Raw genomic sequence first — 17,856 nt, 5'->3', positions numbered from 1 at the left:
TGCTAGCTTCGTTTTCTTTGCCAGTGTTGTTTGAACTGCCTTTATCAAAAATCAGAAGTAATAATATTCTTAAAGTGATGATTTCAGTTTATTTGCTTGTAAAATTGCTGAATTTTCTTCTTGGGCTTTTTCTGATAAAATTCACCTTACCTTATGTAATAGAACAGCCATAAATATTTGGGTGAATAGTAAAGACCTTCTTGTGGAATTAAATTATTAAAAAAACCCAACCCATGTTTCTGGAGTAGTAGTTTTCCTTAAGCTGCCGTAGTCTCAGCTGAGAGCTGAGTCTTGGTGAAAAGTGATATTTTATTTTTGTTTTGTGATGCTTGTCCGTGCCTTGGTCTAGAACGAGGGCTGTCCCTGACCATCCAGAAAACACTAGATAATTTGTTTCTAATTTTCTACATTCGATTAAACCCAAGGATTCATGAAAGAAAAGTTTGGCAGCGAAAGTGCCATTTACTATGAATTTTTCCCCTGGAGGAGTGGCAGTGCTGGGTGTGTGCTCGCCTGGTGGAGGGGATACAGTGAACTGCACTGTGGAACTGAGCCAAATTTTCCTTTTTTTTTTTTTTTTTTTTTTTTTTTTTTCCAGTTAGCTTTCTTTTTGTTTCCGAATTAGGTCAGTTCCCCAATTTGGGTCACAGGCATGCTGCACGTGGTTGTGCTGGTACCACCTCGCTGACAGCAAATAAATGTTGATGAGAAGAGCATCTTAAGCTGCTCTTGGTGCTGAGCTCAAAGGCGAGCCTGCTGCCTGAGCAGCACAAGTGCAGCGTGCACAGTGTCCTTCTTGTGTGACGGCTGGCAATTGGCAGTCTTGGGGATCACGCAGTGGCAGCAGCGTTACTGCCAGGCTCGTGGTTATGGTAGGGATCTGTACTGGGATGTAGTCTCTCTTGCAACGCCTTTTGTCTTTACCCAAATAAACTGTTCCTATTAGAGACTCAGGTTTGGCATCCTTCAGCGCGCAGGCACAGGTGAGAGCACTTTAGAGCTGAGGGCATGTGGGATGCAGGGCTGCCTGGGTGTCCAGAGAGCACGGCGAAGGGGTCAGCAGCAAGGGGAGAGATGGTCTCCCCAGGAGGAACCGGACTACAGCACGCTGGCAGCCTCTCTCTGCAGGTGCTGCAGGGCAAGATTTCTTCAAAGCTTGAGTGAACCTGGAGGGCTTCTCACGGGCAGTGCTGCATGGGTGCCAGCTGTGTCTTCCTGCCTCCCCGAAGCAGAAGTTTGTGCAGCCCCTGAGGTGGCAGACATTCTGCCTGGGAAGTCTCAAACTTGCCGTCAGTGGTGCTTTGTTGCATGGGGGTTTTCCTGCAGCTCTGCTACGAGCGATACCCGCGATTTACTCATTTCAAATCACAACTCTCGCTCACCATTTCAACATCTGCTGGAACAAACTTGCTAGTTTCAGGGGTGTTAGTACCCAATTTATCCCTTTGAATTTAAGGCCATTTTTCTTCTATCTGAAAGAAAATCCTAATGATTTGGAAAATTGCCTGGTTTCCCTAAGAGGGGGGGCAGGTGGGTGGGAATAGCAGTTCTGGGGTCTGTGCGCTGCCCTGGAGTTAATGGATTCACCATTTCCTTTTTCACTCTACTGTATGTGAGGTTGTGACTAATCTGTAGCAGCATGGGGCCATAAGATGACTTCCAGAGGGTGATGCATCCTTCAGGCATTCATCTGCTTTCTTTCTCGGCTTTTGGCAGACTGCAGAGAATTGTTTGTTCAGATCTGGTAACCCAGCAACAGAGGAATATAACGTGGGTTTGAAATATGATCCACAAAAGCTTAGCAGAGGGAAGTGACATAAATAAACTTTGCCATCCAAATGAATGCAGGAGCCTCCATTTCAGAGAAGAGCTGAAGTTTTAAGTGTAATAGCTGCAGAGCTGTGACTATTTATTTATTTTTTATTTTTTTTTTTCCCCTTCCTGCAGCTCTCCTCTTCCTTTTTGCCATCTCCTACTTTCCTTCCCCTCCTCTCCCCAGCTGTCTTTTCCTGCTCTGGCTGAAATACACGCTGGGCAGCGGAGTCTATCTCCGCATCCCGACATGTGTCAGGCATGCCCCGTGGACATAGCCGTCACTTTGGAGTGGGTCGATAGGACCTACCTGAAGAGTCAGCTAAAGCCATGCTCTGTCTCACCCATAAGCCATAAGGGTTTTGGGGAAGCAGGGACCTACGTCGTGTCTAGAGGGTCCTTTAGACAGAAAAGTGTTTGGCTCTGGGGTCTGTGGGCCTAATTGGGAATGTTTGGCCCAAAGACAGTTGAAGAGCGGGGTGGGAATGGGTATGGCTTCTCTGCAGTCCTGTGGCCACATTAGGCACTTGGGTCGGGCAGCAGCCATGCTGTATCAGGACCTGTACAGCTCTGGCTGAAATGAATGGCACATCTGGTGGCGTGCTGCACGCCTGCTGTATGGCCTGGCCCCTGCTGTATGCCGCAGTCCTTTGTCTTCTTAAATCTTTTGTTTTAATCCCTCAGTTGTGGCCAGTGTGCAGTCTGGATCTTAGCAAGCTTAGGGAGTGGTGCTGAGCGCTCTGCTGCTGGCAGTGAGGTACGGAACTGGTCCTGTAGTTTAGCTCTGGCTCTGCGGCAGAGCCATGGATCGAGCTAATGGATGAATAAGCTTATTTCTTCAGTATTGCTGCAAACCAGAAAGATGTTTGAACTACCATCTAACCTGCCAAAGCCAAACAAGTTTTGTCTCTTCGTATGAACAGAGAGTTGGTCACATCTGGTTTTTAGTCTCTTTCCGAGGTCAGCATCCTTTTTGTTTTCAAAGGATCAAGGGATGATGTTTGTTTGGAGCTTGTGTTGGGTGAACAGATGACTGAAGTAGAAGGGCTTTTCTGGCACTCCCTGCAAGCAAGGTTGTTTGTGTTTTGAGGGAGAGATTTGATCGTGATGCCCAGCAGCATGGCTGGGTACCATGACCTGTCTGTGGTCCAGCCCAGCTCTCTACCTCTTGCTAGAGCTTGGCGGTGGGTACCCTGCCAGTAGCAGTGAATGAAACTTTTCAACAGCATGATGTCAGGAAGGAAGCAGAGAGAATACATTTTAAACCAGTCAGTATATAATTATTTTGTGGTTTTCCTTGATGTCATTTGGAGGGGGCAATTTCCCTTTGAAATGGGAATCGGCTATTGTAGGGTCAATGCGACTGTCCCCAAGAGGCAATGAGAAGAAAAAAGTGGTGTCATGTAGCATGTGCCCTCAGCTTTGGTACATACTATCAAAAGAAGAAAGATTATTTCTCCAAAACATACTTCCCTAAATAAATTTTGGTCTCTGATTTGGCTGAAATCATTCAGCAGTGGTCCTGATTTAAACTTTTATCTGGCACAGTTTATTTTTGTCGCTTTCCGAGACCTGTATCTATATGAATAAAGGCTCCTGTCTAACTGGTATCTTGGTTCACTGCGTTCAACAGCTGTGCAAACAATTCCACTTGGCTCCCTTTTGGTGATGCTTTCATAAAGTGTTTGGTTTTAACCAAGAAGTCGTTAAAATCAAATATACTCAGCTGTTAAAATCAGGTAATAATTTTTCACATAAATTCAATCTCTTGAAGTGAGGAACAGGGATTGATTTATTCACTTCCAGCTCAAATTTTCTTCTGTCCCCTTCAAATTTATATAAATGTGCATAATTTAACAGCTGTAATGTCAGTAACAGTGAGGCTTGACCTATAACAAGGTGTCATTTTTCCCTTCATCAAATACCTATTCTTCCACGTGGTTCTTTTTTTTTTCCTCAAACTTTTGTGGCTTCAGTGTGACATTTCTCATTACAAAAGTCCATTTGACACATTTGGTAATGGTTTTCATTTTGTCACTTAGCAGTACTGGGATATTCTCTCACATCTTGCAGCTATGTTGGCAGGCAGAGGGTTTTAAAGAAGAATTTGCATTTTGAATACAGCAACATATTTAGTGTGACGAAACGTTTAAGAAAATGCAAACCTTTGTGCACCCTCTGAAGCGATAGTACCCTTAAGAAGGCTTTGTCCTGGCCTTGTTCTCTAGAAAAATACGCCGATTTTCTTTTCTCCCAATTATTATGGAATGATAAGCTTTGTGATCGTAAATAAATCTGATTGCTCTAGCTTTTGTCAGCCAGCTTTCTGGTCTTTCGTAACAATATGGATAGTTGTTTTTAAATTTGAATGGCTGGTTGGTTTTCAAGATGAATGAGATCCTGCCATGCAAAAATCTCTCTTATGTGCACATAACAAGTCAGCCTAATGTGAAAGTGGGATCTTTATCATACTGTTTAGCTACGCGGAATCTGCATTTAAATAGTATAAATGAGTTAACTTCAAGTCCATGAAAACCAGATCATTTTGTTAAGTTGGAAAATCGTCTTGCTATGGCAGGTTTGTTAGGCATTGTGGACACCTTCCTTCCTGGTGGGAAGGAGAAGGTAGGTACTGTAGACTGCAATTTCAAGTATTACACTGGGCTTATTTTAGTCTTGCCTTGCAATTTCTTTCCTTAAGTAGCTTTAGTAAGAATTTTACTTTAAATTCAAACTTCTCTGATTTTTGTGTCATTGGTTTTGGCAAACATTTCTGAATTTTTCAGCCTGCTTGTGTTAGGATTTAATGGTCTTTTCTTCCTGGCGTTTTTGTGATCAAAACCATTTCAGGCAGGCAGGAAGGCACTTACCTGTCCTCTCCTGTCAACTGTAAAGGTTACATAGAGCTGACGAGGGCAGAATCGTAATTTACTTTTCCTAATTAGTAAGATCCCTGTAACATCTGATTATACAGTTCTGACAAGATCCTCTGGGACTTCAGTGGGAACAGAGACCAGTCCAATATGACTTTCAGAGGTGAGTTACGACGGTCTTGCCAGAAAAACTAATTGAAGTGAGAGAGACTTATGAAAACATTAAGGCTTCTGCTCTGCCATGTGCTGGGCTTGCACAAGACATGCCGAGATCTGTGCCTTTCCTCGTGCAGCAAACTTGTTCAGGGGAGGCAGACGAGAGAAAGTTGCCCCTCTAGTCTCAAATACAGTTTTTCATAGAGAAAATCTTGGCCTTGCACGCCTGCCTGTTTATTGGCAGTGTTGCCAGTCTTAAATGCCAAGATATCAGGAATTGTGCCTTAAAAAAAGAAAAAATCACGCCTACTTGGTTTTTTTGAAGTTAGAATAGGGGAAAGAGGAATGGAGGGTTAGGGTGACTTGTTTCTTTTGTGCACCCACAGAGGCTAGCTGCATTTTCCCCTTTCCCTCTCCTGAAAGAGGATGATTTCCATAGCTCCAGTAGCTGCATTTTAAATGCCAAATAATTTAAGACCTCTCGTACTCATGAGACAGTTTTGTATTTGCAGGTCTGAAGTGTTAACTGAGCATCTAACCTTGTACATATGTTTGTACTCCTAAGCCCCTAATATAAACAAATGCATGCGCAAAATCATGCCCTGAACTCTGGCTGCTTTGAGTTTAATGTGAGTTAAAGCTTGTGTGTTCAAAGAGCCTTTGTTGCAGCTTTTCTAAAAACAGCAGAAAAGTGTAGTCTGTGTTGTGCTCTAATTACTTACGAAATGGGAGATTGAATGGGAATGCAGACAGACCCTGAAACCTAATGACCAGGACTGCAGTGACCTTTCTTCCCCGACAACAGGAAAACTGCGTGCTAGCATTTCCTTGGAGCCGTGCCTCTGCGTTTGGTGGGAGAGCAGGCACGCTGCAGCGTGGCAGTTCAGTGAGACACCCTCATAAATACTTGGATTTTGTTCTGCAGTTGCAGCACCAGATTTTTGTCTTGTTTTTCTCCCTCCTTTATTTTAAATGGGTGAGGAATGTTTTATGGGTAGGAAATGGGAATGGCTGTTTCGTGAGCACAGCCGTTTTAAATAAACTTAAACCAGTGGAAGGGTGTTGAACTTGCTCCTTTCGGAAATGGCCAAAAACCTCATGGAATTGGAATAGCTCACTTGCTTTTTGAAACAGCAAACTTAGTTTTTAAGCTGTTCTCTTGTATCCTTACTTTACAGCATCACAAGTTTTCTTACTGTGTGAATGAGTCTATTAAGGATGTTTTCCTCATTAAATTTGTGAGAAAGTATATTGAAGGGAAGGGATTTTAGATTTTATGCTTTACTACTGGAATTTAATCTGAAATTAACATTCTTTCCTTCTTTAATTCTGTTAGGGTTTGAATTTCTAATTCTTGTTACCCTTGTTGAGACAGGAAATACATCCTGAAATTCCAAAAACCTGTTTTCAAGTAGGACTTAATATACTTAAGCAATTCTTGATAAAACTCGCTTAAATACAGTCCATGAGATTAGCGCTTTCTCTCACAGTTGTGCTACAGTACAGGCAATTAAATACTGAATGGATGGACTTGGCTAATTTAATGTCACCTTGGTGAACTGCATTGAGAAATCTCTTTGAACACATCAAACCTAATGCTAAACATGAATTTCCCCATGACACACAACTAACACAATGCAGATTTCTGTATTACATTGGAAGTTAATAAAGCATACGTGTGTATTTAGTATCTTGCAACAGGAGGCACCTACTTGTATTTTTATTCCTTACTTGCTATGTGTACATGTGCATACGTCTGGTAAATTCTAGCATTATGAAAAAGCTCGTCTTTCTTTTTTGCATACAATAGCTAAACACAAGAAGAAAAGACCTTCAATCTGCTGCTGTTTATAAGAATGTATTTTGAAAGATGTTTATGATCTTTCACATTTGTGTATATATAATGAAAGGATGTGCAAATCATTCTCTTACCTAGATTTGGCAGCTGCCAGGGAGAAGGGTAAGGAGAGCAAAAATGAGATATGAGCTAGCAACTGAGCTTGTAACTTCAAATCCCTGTTTACGCCGAGCATTGTCGAAATATGCTCCGTGACTGCCCAAGCACTGTGTTCAACAGAAACCTCCTTCCTGGACCTGTGGCGGTGGAGGATGTTGCAGCTGTGTCTGATGATATCTTTCACTTTCTCTCTTTTCTTTTTTCTTTTTTTTTTTTTTTTTTTTCCCTTGCTCTTCTAAAGTTTTGAGTAGGATGTTGTGTCTGCTTTCCAAATAAACTTTCCTGGAGAGTTTCACTGCCTCCGTGAAAGGATTTTTGAAGGCACCTTTCACAAAAGTGAGTTGGGTAGTTGTAGAGCTGCCCATCTCGTTTTCTGGCTCCTAGTCATTTGATGCTTGCCATTGCAAGAAGGTTTGTCCCTTTTGTTTAGATCCTTTCTGATTACAGTTGTTGAATTCAATCTTCTGATTTAATCTGTATCTTTTTGGTAATTCACTTTGGTCTTAAAATTTCTTGGTGTTCAGAAGATAAGAGGGAATACAAGGAAAAGACAACAAATCTTTTTTTGTAGTGTTTTTTTTCTCAAAGGATGCGGCTTCTCTCGCCTTCCTGCCTGTCCCTAGATGTATTGTGCCCTCAAGAGCCTCAGTCTTCATGGACTTAAAGGGAATCTCAGAGGCTGGGCGTAGTTTAAGGCGGACAGGCTGGACCCCTGGGTGGTGGCCGGTAGGTCTGTCTGAGCTCCCCGTAGAAGAAGGGGGAACCGCAGCGCTTGATTCGACAGACGTCAGCCAACTCCACTTCCTTCCTGTCTTCGTCCCATGTCCCTCTGTAAACCCGCAGGGCTTTGGTTGTGTTCTGTTACTGTTGCTGATTGTGAAATCGCTGCAGTTGGAGAGCAGAGTACTTTGCATAACTTTTATAAAGTCTCTCCTGTTTCTGTTCATGAAGGATTTTTACTGAAAGGTCTTAAAAAGTGAAGGCTTAGAGTAAAATAAAAATAAATAGGAGGTTTTTTTGAAATTTAACATTACTAATCTGTTACAAGCCTGTCGTGTTTTTCTTAGAATGTTACCAATTACCATGTGTAACTGTTGCTTTCAGTTGTGCATATATGCCATGTTTTGCCTTGCATGGGTTTATTTGTATAATAAAGGTTACCTGGTGATTTCTATATTCATGACATTAATATTATAGCAGTGCCAGGTGTACAAGTATATGCACAATTGTCTTAAAAAGACAATTATAAACTTTGGCCTAGGCTGCTTTGTCTAAAGCATAGTTAGGAGGAAGGGATGTTGTTCTGCCCTGGGGACAAGTAATGTCCAGACAGCAGAGCTGTCTCGCTCTCTTGTGACCATCTCTAAATACTAGCCTACTAGCCAACTTCCAGTGAAAGTTTATCTTTGCAAGGCAGAGAAGTTTGCCAGTGGTGGAGAGCTGATGGTGATCTTGCAGCAGATGTGCATGTTAATAGCTTGGTGCTGGTGTGTCTTTTCTTGATGAAGTGGTGGTTTATCTGGGGTGAGCATGCCCGCTGCCGTGATGGTGGTGGTGGGTGCCATGATGGTGGTGCCAGGTGCGACAGTGGTGAGGAGCAGTAGCACAAGAGGGGATATTCCACTGGGAAGCTGACACATAACAGCACTCAGCTGACTTACAGACTGCGATGAGAGCGTACTTTCTGTCCAAGAATAAGTGTGATTCATCTCACAATGGTGGCAGGCGGGGAGGGATGGAAAGGGCTCAGGCTGTGCTGGTTGGGAGCATCTGCTGGTGGGAATGCGAGTATGAGTGCACGAGACTCTCCTGGCACTGGGGTGCAGTTTGGGGGTTGGACAAAGACATCTGCTTGCTCCCACCTGCGGCTTTGTCAGTGGCTTCATTTCAGACACAATAGGCGAAATATAAGGCAGCTATTTTTGTAAGTTTCTTCTTTTAGGGGTAATTAGTACTTTTTTTTTTTTTTTTGCATGAGCACAGCCTATGTTCTCTACTGTGAGTCCAGTTCAGGATGCTATTTAAAGGTGGGCTGAAGCCAAAGTACCCAAACTAATCCCTGGGAAATGAGGCTGCTTGCACTTAACTGGCTAAATAAGAGCAGTGTTTGGGGAGTAGGGGTGTTTTACAACATTTTCCCCCTCCCCCACTGGTTACAATGAAGTCTTGTTCTAAGATCCTTCAGTAATCATAGAAATATTTAAAGAGTACATTTGAGTCACTTGCAACAAATCCAGCCGTGGTGTTGTTTAGCTCCGGCCTCTAGTGTATTTGTGTTGCTACAGAACAGTCCGTAGAAACTGAAGACCAAACCATAGCACATACGTGAGTGACCACAAACGCAACATGCCATGTTTAACTTTTTCTCTTTTGCTATTCTTTGCCCATAGGTTATGGAGCCTCCATCCTTGGAGGCATTCAGAACCCAACTGGACAATGTCCTGGGCAACCTGCTGTGGGTGGCCCTGCCTTAAGCCGGGAAGTTGGACTAGGTGATCTCCAGAGGTCCCTTCCAGTCTCAACTATTTTGTGATTCTGTTATTCTGCTACTTATATATATTTGTTTTTAACATACTGTGCTTTATAATATGCCCCATAGCTTGGGATACAGATCTAAAGTTTAAACTCATTTTTATGATTCCCCCCTTCCCGCTATTTTTAGGCAGTGAATACTTGCTGAAGGACCGAGTAGCTGAATCTAGATTTTAGCAAGCGGAGCACGTGAGATATGTTAGTTGTTTGACTGGATTTCGGGAGGGCTGAAGGAATGCTGACTGCTGTGACACTTGCAGCCTTACCTCTTAGGAAAGGAATGCAGAGATGAGTTGCCTTCTGTCAGTGCCAGGCCTTTCACAGGCTTTATAGTTTTATATTCCTGCCTTTAGGGTTTTTGCTGTGATCCTACTAATCACTCTCATGTTCACAAGTTTTGAAGCCCTCCTCTCATCCCTGCATGTATTCTGCATCATTCTACCCTTTATCCTTGCAAACTGCTATTTAACTCCCAGAATGGTGCGCATGAATTATGGTCACCTTTAACTTCTGTGGGGTTCTAGGATAGGAGAAATCCTGTATTCCAGGATTAATTGTGATTCAAGTGAGCCATGGTTGATTATATTTTCCTGCCCTCCTGTGTCCCCAGTGGAGATAAGCATAGTGGTGAATTAGAGGGAAACTGTACCTTAGACTGTTCCTGGCCAGTAGAATCAGGCTTGAAGTATGTATCTTAGCTTGTGACTCCTTTTTTGAATTTTGGGAGGTTTTTAGGAAGATGAGTGAGCCTCTGAGGGCTGGGATGTAGGCATTGCGTCAGAGCTGCTGTGACAGTGGACTTGAACCCCGGGCTGGCCTGGAAGTTTGGAGGAAAACTTTCCCATCAAAATGTTCTGTATTTCAGTCCCTCATGGATACGTGCTCGGGTAGGGAAAGTGTAGCTTTTCTTGCAGTTTCATGTTTGAGACACCCCCCGCCCAAGGACTTACAAATAAATCAGTTTGATCTTACCCTCTCTGTGGAAAGAGACAAGGAAGAGAAATGTCTCTAAAGATTCCCTGTTGCCCACTCCTTTGACTTTGGAAAGAGGTAGAAACCAAACGACAGGATTACAGTGAGAAATGTGGTGACAGGGAGCTGCTAATATCTGCAGATACATCTGCATGGAACGAAAGCTGTATGGGTTTACATTAGCCTACTCTATTGGTTTGTAGCGGGTTGTTCTAATCTAGCCTGTGTGGCCAAGCGCCCTAAAATATAAATGAGTTATTGGAACTGAAGCAAATGGACCCTTTTAACTTGACACAAAGCCTGTTAACATCAAAATTGGTCTGATGTTCCCTCTGACCTCCGCATTGTTAGGGCTTGCAGGGAGCATAGTAAGGCATTCATTCCTTTCATGCTCCTCAGTGTGTGGGACTGCAGCTGGGGAACGTCTCTTGGAATTCCGCTTATCCAGGGAGACTTTTGGGGCTGGCGAATCTCCTGTGAGGCATCTGTTCACTTTTAGGGTTCTTAGCTCTGGGAATTGTGAGAACTGGCCTCAAAGAGTGTTTATCAACCCGACCCTGTGGTGTACAGTGCCTCTTCTTGACCAGCGTGGTTGTGCATGCCCCTGTTTATTTTCACAACAGGCCCGTCCTGTACTTACTCACAATGGGCCTGAAATAGTGTTAAGGTTGACACTGTATTTCTATGTGTGCTTCTCAAGGAATGTATTTTCTCGTCTTATCATCGTTGTTCTCTGTGGCAAGGTCATCTCCATAGAAAGTGATTAATTTGGTGAAAGTATTTCTCTTGTCCTGGGCTTCTCTATGGGCTGCATAGTACCATGCTGTGTTAGTCATGTGTTAGCTTTCTCTTATTGCACATAATATTAGGCTTTGTATGAAGAATGTGGCCTTAATCTTCAGTGGGCTTTGCTGTACAAGGGAGCAGAGCCTCCGCAAGAGTTGGAGTTTATGCAAATCTCGGTTTTGTTCCATGCCTCTTGGCCCAGTGTGGCTCTCAAGCTAGCTTTTACTTGTAAAAGATTGCCAGAGCTATCAGGAACAGCCCAGTACTTGGTGTCATGTGCACATGGATGCTCTCCAGTGCACAGGCTTGGGTTGTTCAACTCTTCCCCATGTCTTTTAAGATCAGTCTTAATGCTGCCTTTAGAACTGTTGTCGCAGCAGAGAGTAATTAAAAGTGTTTTCCCACTGGACTTACTGATCTAGTGTCTTGAAATTTCAGGACTGGAGATAATGTGTGTATTTCTATTTCTCTTTCTTCCGGGAGTGCAGAAAACCGCTCTAATAATTGAAATGTTATGTTTGAGGAATTTCAATAACATCTGTGGGGACAGCTAGAATTCCTCTTACTCCCTTTCTATAGTTTTTCTTTAACTTTGAGGCCTTCATGTGCCTGAAAACAGTGTCTGTTTATAATGCAACAAATCAGATTGCTCAAATGCCAGCTCTAAATGTGAAATGAACTCTTGGAGAGAGAGAGAATTCTGCTTTGTAGTCTTGAAAAATAAAACTGGTCTGCTTCAGTATGTCACTGAGCGCAAGATGGGGCACTCTGCTTTGCTCAGCTCTGTGTTGGGATCGTAGTTTGGTTTTGAATTAACTGTGCTTTAGACATTAGTCCTGTAGAGATGTACTAAATGTTTCATTTGGGAATGAACAGCAAGGGCAGCAGTGGCAGGGAATGCAAAGAAGTATAATGATATCCAAGGAAATGGTGGGGTGGGTAGCATGCTAAGTGTGCCCTTACGAAGAGCCATGTGTTTGATTCTGAATGGCTGAAGAATGTAGCATTAAAACTTACTTCAGTCCTGACTTTGCTCTTTCCTACAGCCTCTTGCTTAGTCTTCTAAATCTGGGGAAAATGTACTTTTGATCAATTCCCTCTTTGTGACTAGGGTAGGGCAAACCTGTATGGAGATGTGCTACAGCAACTCATGAAGCTGAACACTGAGGTGTAGCTTAATACACTCCATACACTGCGATGTTCACAGTGCCATCTGCTGCGTCCCTGCCATCCGGCTGTGTTCAATATGTATTGCATATTTGGGGTCTGGTTTCCTTCCAGGTCTACTCTCTGTCTACAGCAGGATACATCTTAAGTGTAGTTAGATGCTTTCAGTCATCTGTTGGAAGTAACTTCAGTGTCCATGAGCTGCAGAATTGCTTCACATTCGGTCCTGGGGAGAGTGGCAGAGCAATGAAGTTCTTATCAGCTTGCCCAGAATGTGGTACTTTGTAGTGGTTTATTCAGTCAGATAATATTACACAAGCACCCTGAATATACAACTGCAAAAATGTATTCCTCATTAAAAAGCAAAACCAGGCAAGTCAAAATCCCACTACTGTTTGCTCCTCTAACGTGTCTTCCAAGGCATTTTGGGGCGCAATGCCAGGCTACTTGGTGTTGAAGGGAACTTAAATGTTTAGAGAAGGATGCTGTGGACAAATGACAGTTATTCAAGTCAGGTACTGTTCTCAACCCACTAGTATGTGCTTACTTGCTGAAACTGAAAGTTTGGTCATCCACTTTCTCTTCTGTAGCTTCTGCGGCTGCTGAAAGGTCAAAAGTGGTCTGCTTGTTTGTGTGAAAACTAGACAAAAGGTGTAGTTCTTGCATACTGATAAGTTTAAAGCAGCAATTTTCCTTGTCCTGGCTAGGATGATTTCCCTATCCTATGTAAAGACACAGACTGAAATAATGCCTTGAATAGTCTTGTGTCTCTGGCAGTTGCTGGTTTGCTAGATTTGATTAATGTGTGATATTTTTAAGGACTCTTACACAACTGTGTTGGAGGCCATGCTTTTCGATCTTTACCTTGGAGACCAGCATGGGAGGCAAACTTTAGCCTTAGGCCAAGAAATTGGAAGCAGTTACTGCGTAAAGCGGATGAGGACAGTTGGCTGCCCACTCATATCTGAAGAGCAACGTGGTTGCCTCTCTTCTTCCCACTCCTACTTTCTCCTGCTCTTGGTTTTATTCCTCTTCCTCTGTTTCCTCCTGAACTCCATTGCAGGTTCCCTTGATCTCCCTGTGCCACTATCCTGAGTGTCTTCTCTTTTCCCGTGGACACATGCTCTTTGCCTCCTCCTTATAATTTGCTTTCTCCCTTGACTCTAGTTGTTTTCATGGTTCCTCATCTAATCGGTCTTTTCCTAACCATTTTCTTCTCCAGCTCCCAGCCTCCTTGCTGAAGAGCCCCTTTCTCCCCTCCCTGTTTTCCAGGATGTTCATTCCCGTGGCTCAGCCAGCTGGGCAGTAGCATCATCTTTCAGGCTTGAGGCCATCAGAAATACCAGGCACTGCCAAGCACGGGTAAGAAGTGGAGGGGGAGGAGGTTTAATGTGTGCTTAAGGCCTTGTCTGTGCATAGAAATTACTACTTTTCATTGCACTTTTAAAAATAAAGCTGGATTGAGTTAAACTGTGCAGTAGGCTCCGGGATGTCCTATGCCAGCCTGAAATGGGATTATTCCAGTTTATGGTTTGAGCACAGATGTAAGAGAGGCATTACTGCTGCAGCAAAATCTGTTTGAACAAGAATGAAAATTTCCTGGACCCCATTCTGGCAGAGCACTAGGATTGCTGCAAATTAGATAACGTTTGTAACGAGCTCCTGAGTGGCTATGAGCTACTGGATCTTGGCAGGGCTATGTCAACCCTACACCTGAGGCATGCCATGTGTCTGCTCCGGCAGAGCTCTTGCTGGCCGAAAACACAGCCCAGTGCCTGGCTCACCCTGTCACCGGGGAATGGTAGTGGCACCGCGAGCTCTGCAGGGTCGTGCCTCTGACCTGGCCAGACCAATACCAAAATGGAAGAAACCGGCATCTCCCCTGATACGTGATCTCTGCCCAAACCAGCCGGGGTACCGAGCTGAGCCCCTGCCAGCCTGGGCCCTATGTGTTATTCACAACTGAGCCCTACAGAAGGCTGCGGCTCCTCTCTGTGTGTTGTGGCAGCTTCTCTGCCCCTCAGCACTGCAGGCTCTGCCGGATTTGCATGCTGAGGAATGAGGGGTTTGGGTCTTCCTTCGGACACCATTGAATGCAGAGTGGCCAGCCCCGCCAGCTGCCCCCCGCCACCTCCCTTGCCCCACTGGCCAGTGGTGGCCAGATGGGGACAGCCCTGGGTGGCCGTCCTGCCCAGCCTGGTGGCTGGCTGGGGACAGCCTGGGGTGGCCATCCTGCCCGTCCCAGCGGCCGGCTGGGGACAGCCCGGGGTGGCTCTCTGCTTCTGGCCGCGGAGCTGTCGCTGGCCGGTTGGAAGCTTTGCAGGATAAAGGCTTTTCATTGCTGCCTGTGTCTGCCAACTCCTATTGCAATTAAAGGGTAATCTTTTCTAAATGGTGCTAAATTAAGGCTAAATCCCTCCCTCATGCCACATAAGAGGATGAATCCCCTGTTTTCTAAAAACAGCTTATTGTTTGGGCTGCTGTCCAGCCGACCCGTACAACAATGGTCTGAATGATTTGTCTGTTGAGAGGACTCAAACTTTTTTGGGTCAGTCTGTCTGTGCAGATCGTACTCAGAAATCCCCTAGGGGTGATATGGAGAAGTGGAGGGGTTATTTATTGCTTCCTTTTATTGCATTTGGCTTGAAACTTGGGAGAAGGAAGTTCTTGCTCACTGAAGGTCCTTGTCCTGGCTGCGGTGGCGGTGGGGAGATGGCTTTCCCCATGACCATGTCCCTGTCATCTCGTCAGCTGCTGGCCGTGTGGGGCGTAAGCCTTGGGTCGCCAAGAACAGTCCTGGCAGCGTGGGTTGGTTTGTTTTATTCGAGGCAACTGTGTGCATAAAACTGTAGCTTAAATTATTGTTGTTTGACACAAGGCTACTGCCACAACATAAATCGGGGGGAGGGGAGGGTGTGTGTGTGTTAGTGTTTGTGTTAGCTTTTGACCTCTCTTTTGGGCTTGCTGATCTGGATTAATAAACATGATATGCAACAAATTTCACCCTTGGGGAAAGGAGGAGACTGCCTTTTGATCACTTGTTAACACTAGGCTTTTATGCCTCTTTTTAGGTGAACTACTGTGTCTGTAATCAAAAGGTTATTTGTTAATAGATATGTGGGTTTGTTTTTAAAAAGGTTCTTAAATAAGGACATGCAGTTGATAAGGAGGGAGGGGGCAAGAATGGGGGCAGAAATTGGTGCCCAACTCATCAGTGAATGTGATGTTGTAAAACGTAGCCAGAAGCTTGCTTTTATTCCATGTTTTAACACAAGTTCCTTGGGGCAAAAAAATCATGTGGGGAATTTCAGCGGGGTGATTTCAGCGATAGGATATGAAATCCCTCAGTATTAAAGTATTATTATATAAAATCCTCTATTGCATAAGATTTTTTTTTCCTTCCTGTTAACTTATGACCAGATATATAAATGTTTGTAATATTCCTACAAAGATGAGACCTGGTTTTGGTTTTCTTTGTGTATACAGGCACCAGGATTAGATGACTCCTGAGATAGTCTGGTCTCACCGAAGTGTTAAGAGCTGGTGGTTCGTGCTGGGATGCTGGCAGAGGGGTTCAGAGGCAGGTGACCTTAGGCAGCTGAACCTTTATAGAGATGTTCAGATTATAATTAACGGCAACAAAACCTGCATTATGTTCCTGCTAAATGGGAGTTCAGAACACAGCAGTTAAATGAAGTTACCTTACATGTCCAAAATCTTAAATGAAGTTTCCTGTGTGCGTTTTTTTTTTTTAAAGTTGATAATGACGTTTGTTTCTTTTTAGTGGGTATGGAAGTCAGTGAGAACACTGCTGAGGAATGTAAATATTCCTCTACGGTTCCTGCTGCGCCACTTCGCTGCAGTCTCCTACTGTGCTGAAATCAGGGCTGTGATGAACTTGTGAGCACAAGAAAATAAGATTAGACTCATTCAGAGGAATAAAAATACTTCCTTTTTACTTTGCCATCACTTCATTAGTACTGCTTAAAAACCAATAGTGTGACCTTAGCCCTTACCTCTTATTGTTGGGTTTCTGTGTATGCAGTTCTGTCTTGTGTGGTTTAACAAGCAATTTGGCATCTGCTATTTGTGGTCAGGATTTTGCAGTTTTGATCAAGGCTGTATTTACTGTCTGCCATGCAAACCAGAGAATTCTGCACACCTTTACACAGTGGATGTACAATCATACCAGATCTGCATAAGTAGCACTTCATACCTAAGAGTACAGTTGGAAACAATTACCCATGGAACAAGGCAGCAAAAATTAGATTCTTATCTCCTGAAAAGATGAAACACGTGTAATTATTTTAAAATTTTTCTGGAGGGGGAGAAAATCAGTTCACTAGATATATGTATGAAGTATCAGTCTTAGTTGGAAATTAATTCTTAAAAGAAATACAAGATATATTTATGTTTTGACTTAGCTATAAACAGATGTATTCCACCGTTTTAGGAGCTCCAACTGTGATCTGCTTTCCAAGACTCCAAAATTCATGGACTTTGTTTACTGCTTTTTATTTTTGAATGTCTGGAGCTTGCGAATAAAGTAACAACGTAGATTATTTGGGTTTCTTGTCTTTTGGTAATCTTGAACAGATTGCCAACTCTTGATCTGCTTCTTTCCTTTGTAATGCTTTGTGTGTTTTTTTGTAGTATGTAAACCCATCGTGCTGTTTCAACATCTTTGTTGCTCTTCATCAGATCCTCTGTAGCACTAGTGTCATTTCAGGTTTCAGACCTTGGCTCCGGACTCCCAAGACCAAGGTCTTCAAGACGCTCTTCTGGAACTTGTTGTAATAATCTATATTTTTGTTGATTTCCAACTGTAGTTAAACTGCTGTTTGCATGTAGTAAATGTCTGAGGAGCAATTCTCTGGAGAGTTTGGTAATTCCATCTTGTCTGTGTTGAATCCTGCAAGTTTTGACGCGTCTTTTAACTTTGAAGATTATTTTTTTTTTTTAATGTTTCCTTTTCTGTTGTGGTGCTTTACAGTTCAGCCAATAATTTGAAAACCTACATGAGTTTTCTTTTCATAGTTTTTTAATTAACAAAAAAACCCTCTTTGGCATTACCAAAAATAGTCGGGCTCTTGTCCTGTTATCATTTGATCATTTATTTTAAATAATACAGGTTTCTTTTCAGTGGCCTGTGATTGTGTACAACTAATTTGCAGTCTGAAGACAGCTTTTTCGTGACTCTTTCCTGTTGCTTGCTTGCTGCTGTGTTGCTGGCAAGGACAGGCTATTGACGGTTGATTTGCTTTGCTTTGCTTTTTTCCTGAAGACCTATTTTGTTTTTTTGGTGTAAATTTTTTTTTAAACAACAATTCCTCTGAATTTTTTTTTTTTTTAAGTCAGGACCAGACCATGTTCACAGGCCTTCTTAGGGTTTCTCAGGTTACATCCAATTTGGAGAATTTGGAGTTTATCTTGATTTCAGACTTGATGTGATAAGGTAGCTAGACAAGGAGTCTCCCATTGCATTTAGCAGGTCTTGCAAGTGATGAGACTCATTCACGGCCTCCCCTCCCCTGGACAAAGCTTACATCTGTCCTGAGAAGCTTCTGTATGAGAAAAATCTGCAAATCTGTAGTGTCTCTG

General features: G+C 43.3%; 1 protein-coding gene across 4 annotated transcripts in view; it reads left to right on the top strand.

The window, feature by feature from the left end:
* Positions 1–17,856, top strand: part of BICD2 (BICD cargo adaptor 2) — a gene marked incomplete at its 3' end in the record, with an annotated part of 97,120 nt that overhangs the window by 5,525 nt on the left and 73,739 nt on the right. For 3 of the 4 annotated variants that reach the window (XM_082487574.1, XM_082487572.1, XM_082487573.1), the window contains exon 2: positions 13,528–13,617. The exons of the other annotated variant lie outside the window; for it this stretch is intronic. In XM_082487574.1, the coding sequence (XP_082343700.1) occupies positions 13,528–13,617 (90 nt within the window). The remainder of the gene's footprint in view (positions 1–13,527; positions 13,618–17,856) is intronic. 4 annotated transcript variants of the gene reach the window in all.

This window comes from Vanellus vanellus (assembly GCF_965231255.1).
Source record: "Vanellus vanellus genome assembly, chromosome: 9".
Taxonomy (NCBI): domain Eukaryota; kingdom Metazoa; phylum Chordata; class Aves; order Charadriiformes; family Charadriidae; genus Vanellus; species Vanellus vanellus.
Note: the sequence above shows the minus strand (reverse complement) of the source record. Positions and strands in the feature narration are given on the sequence as shown.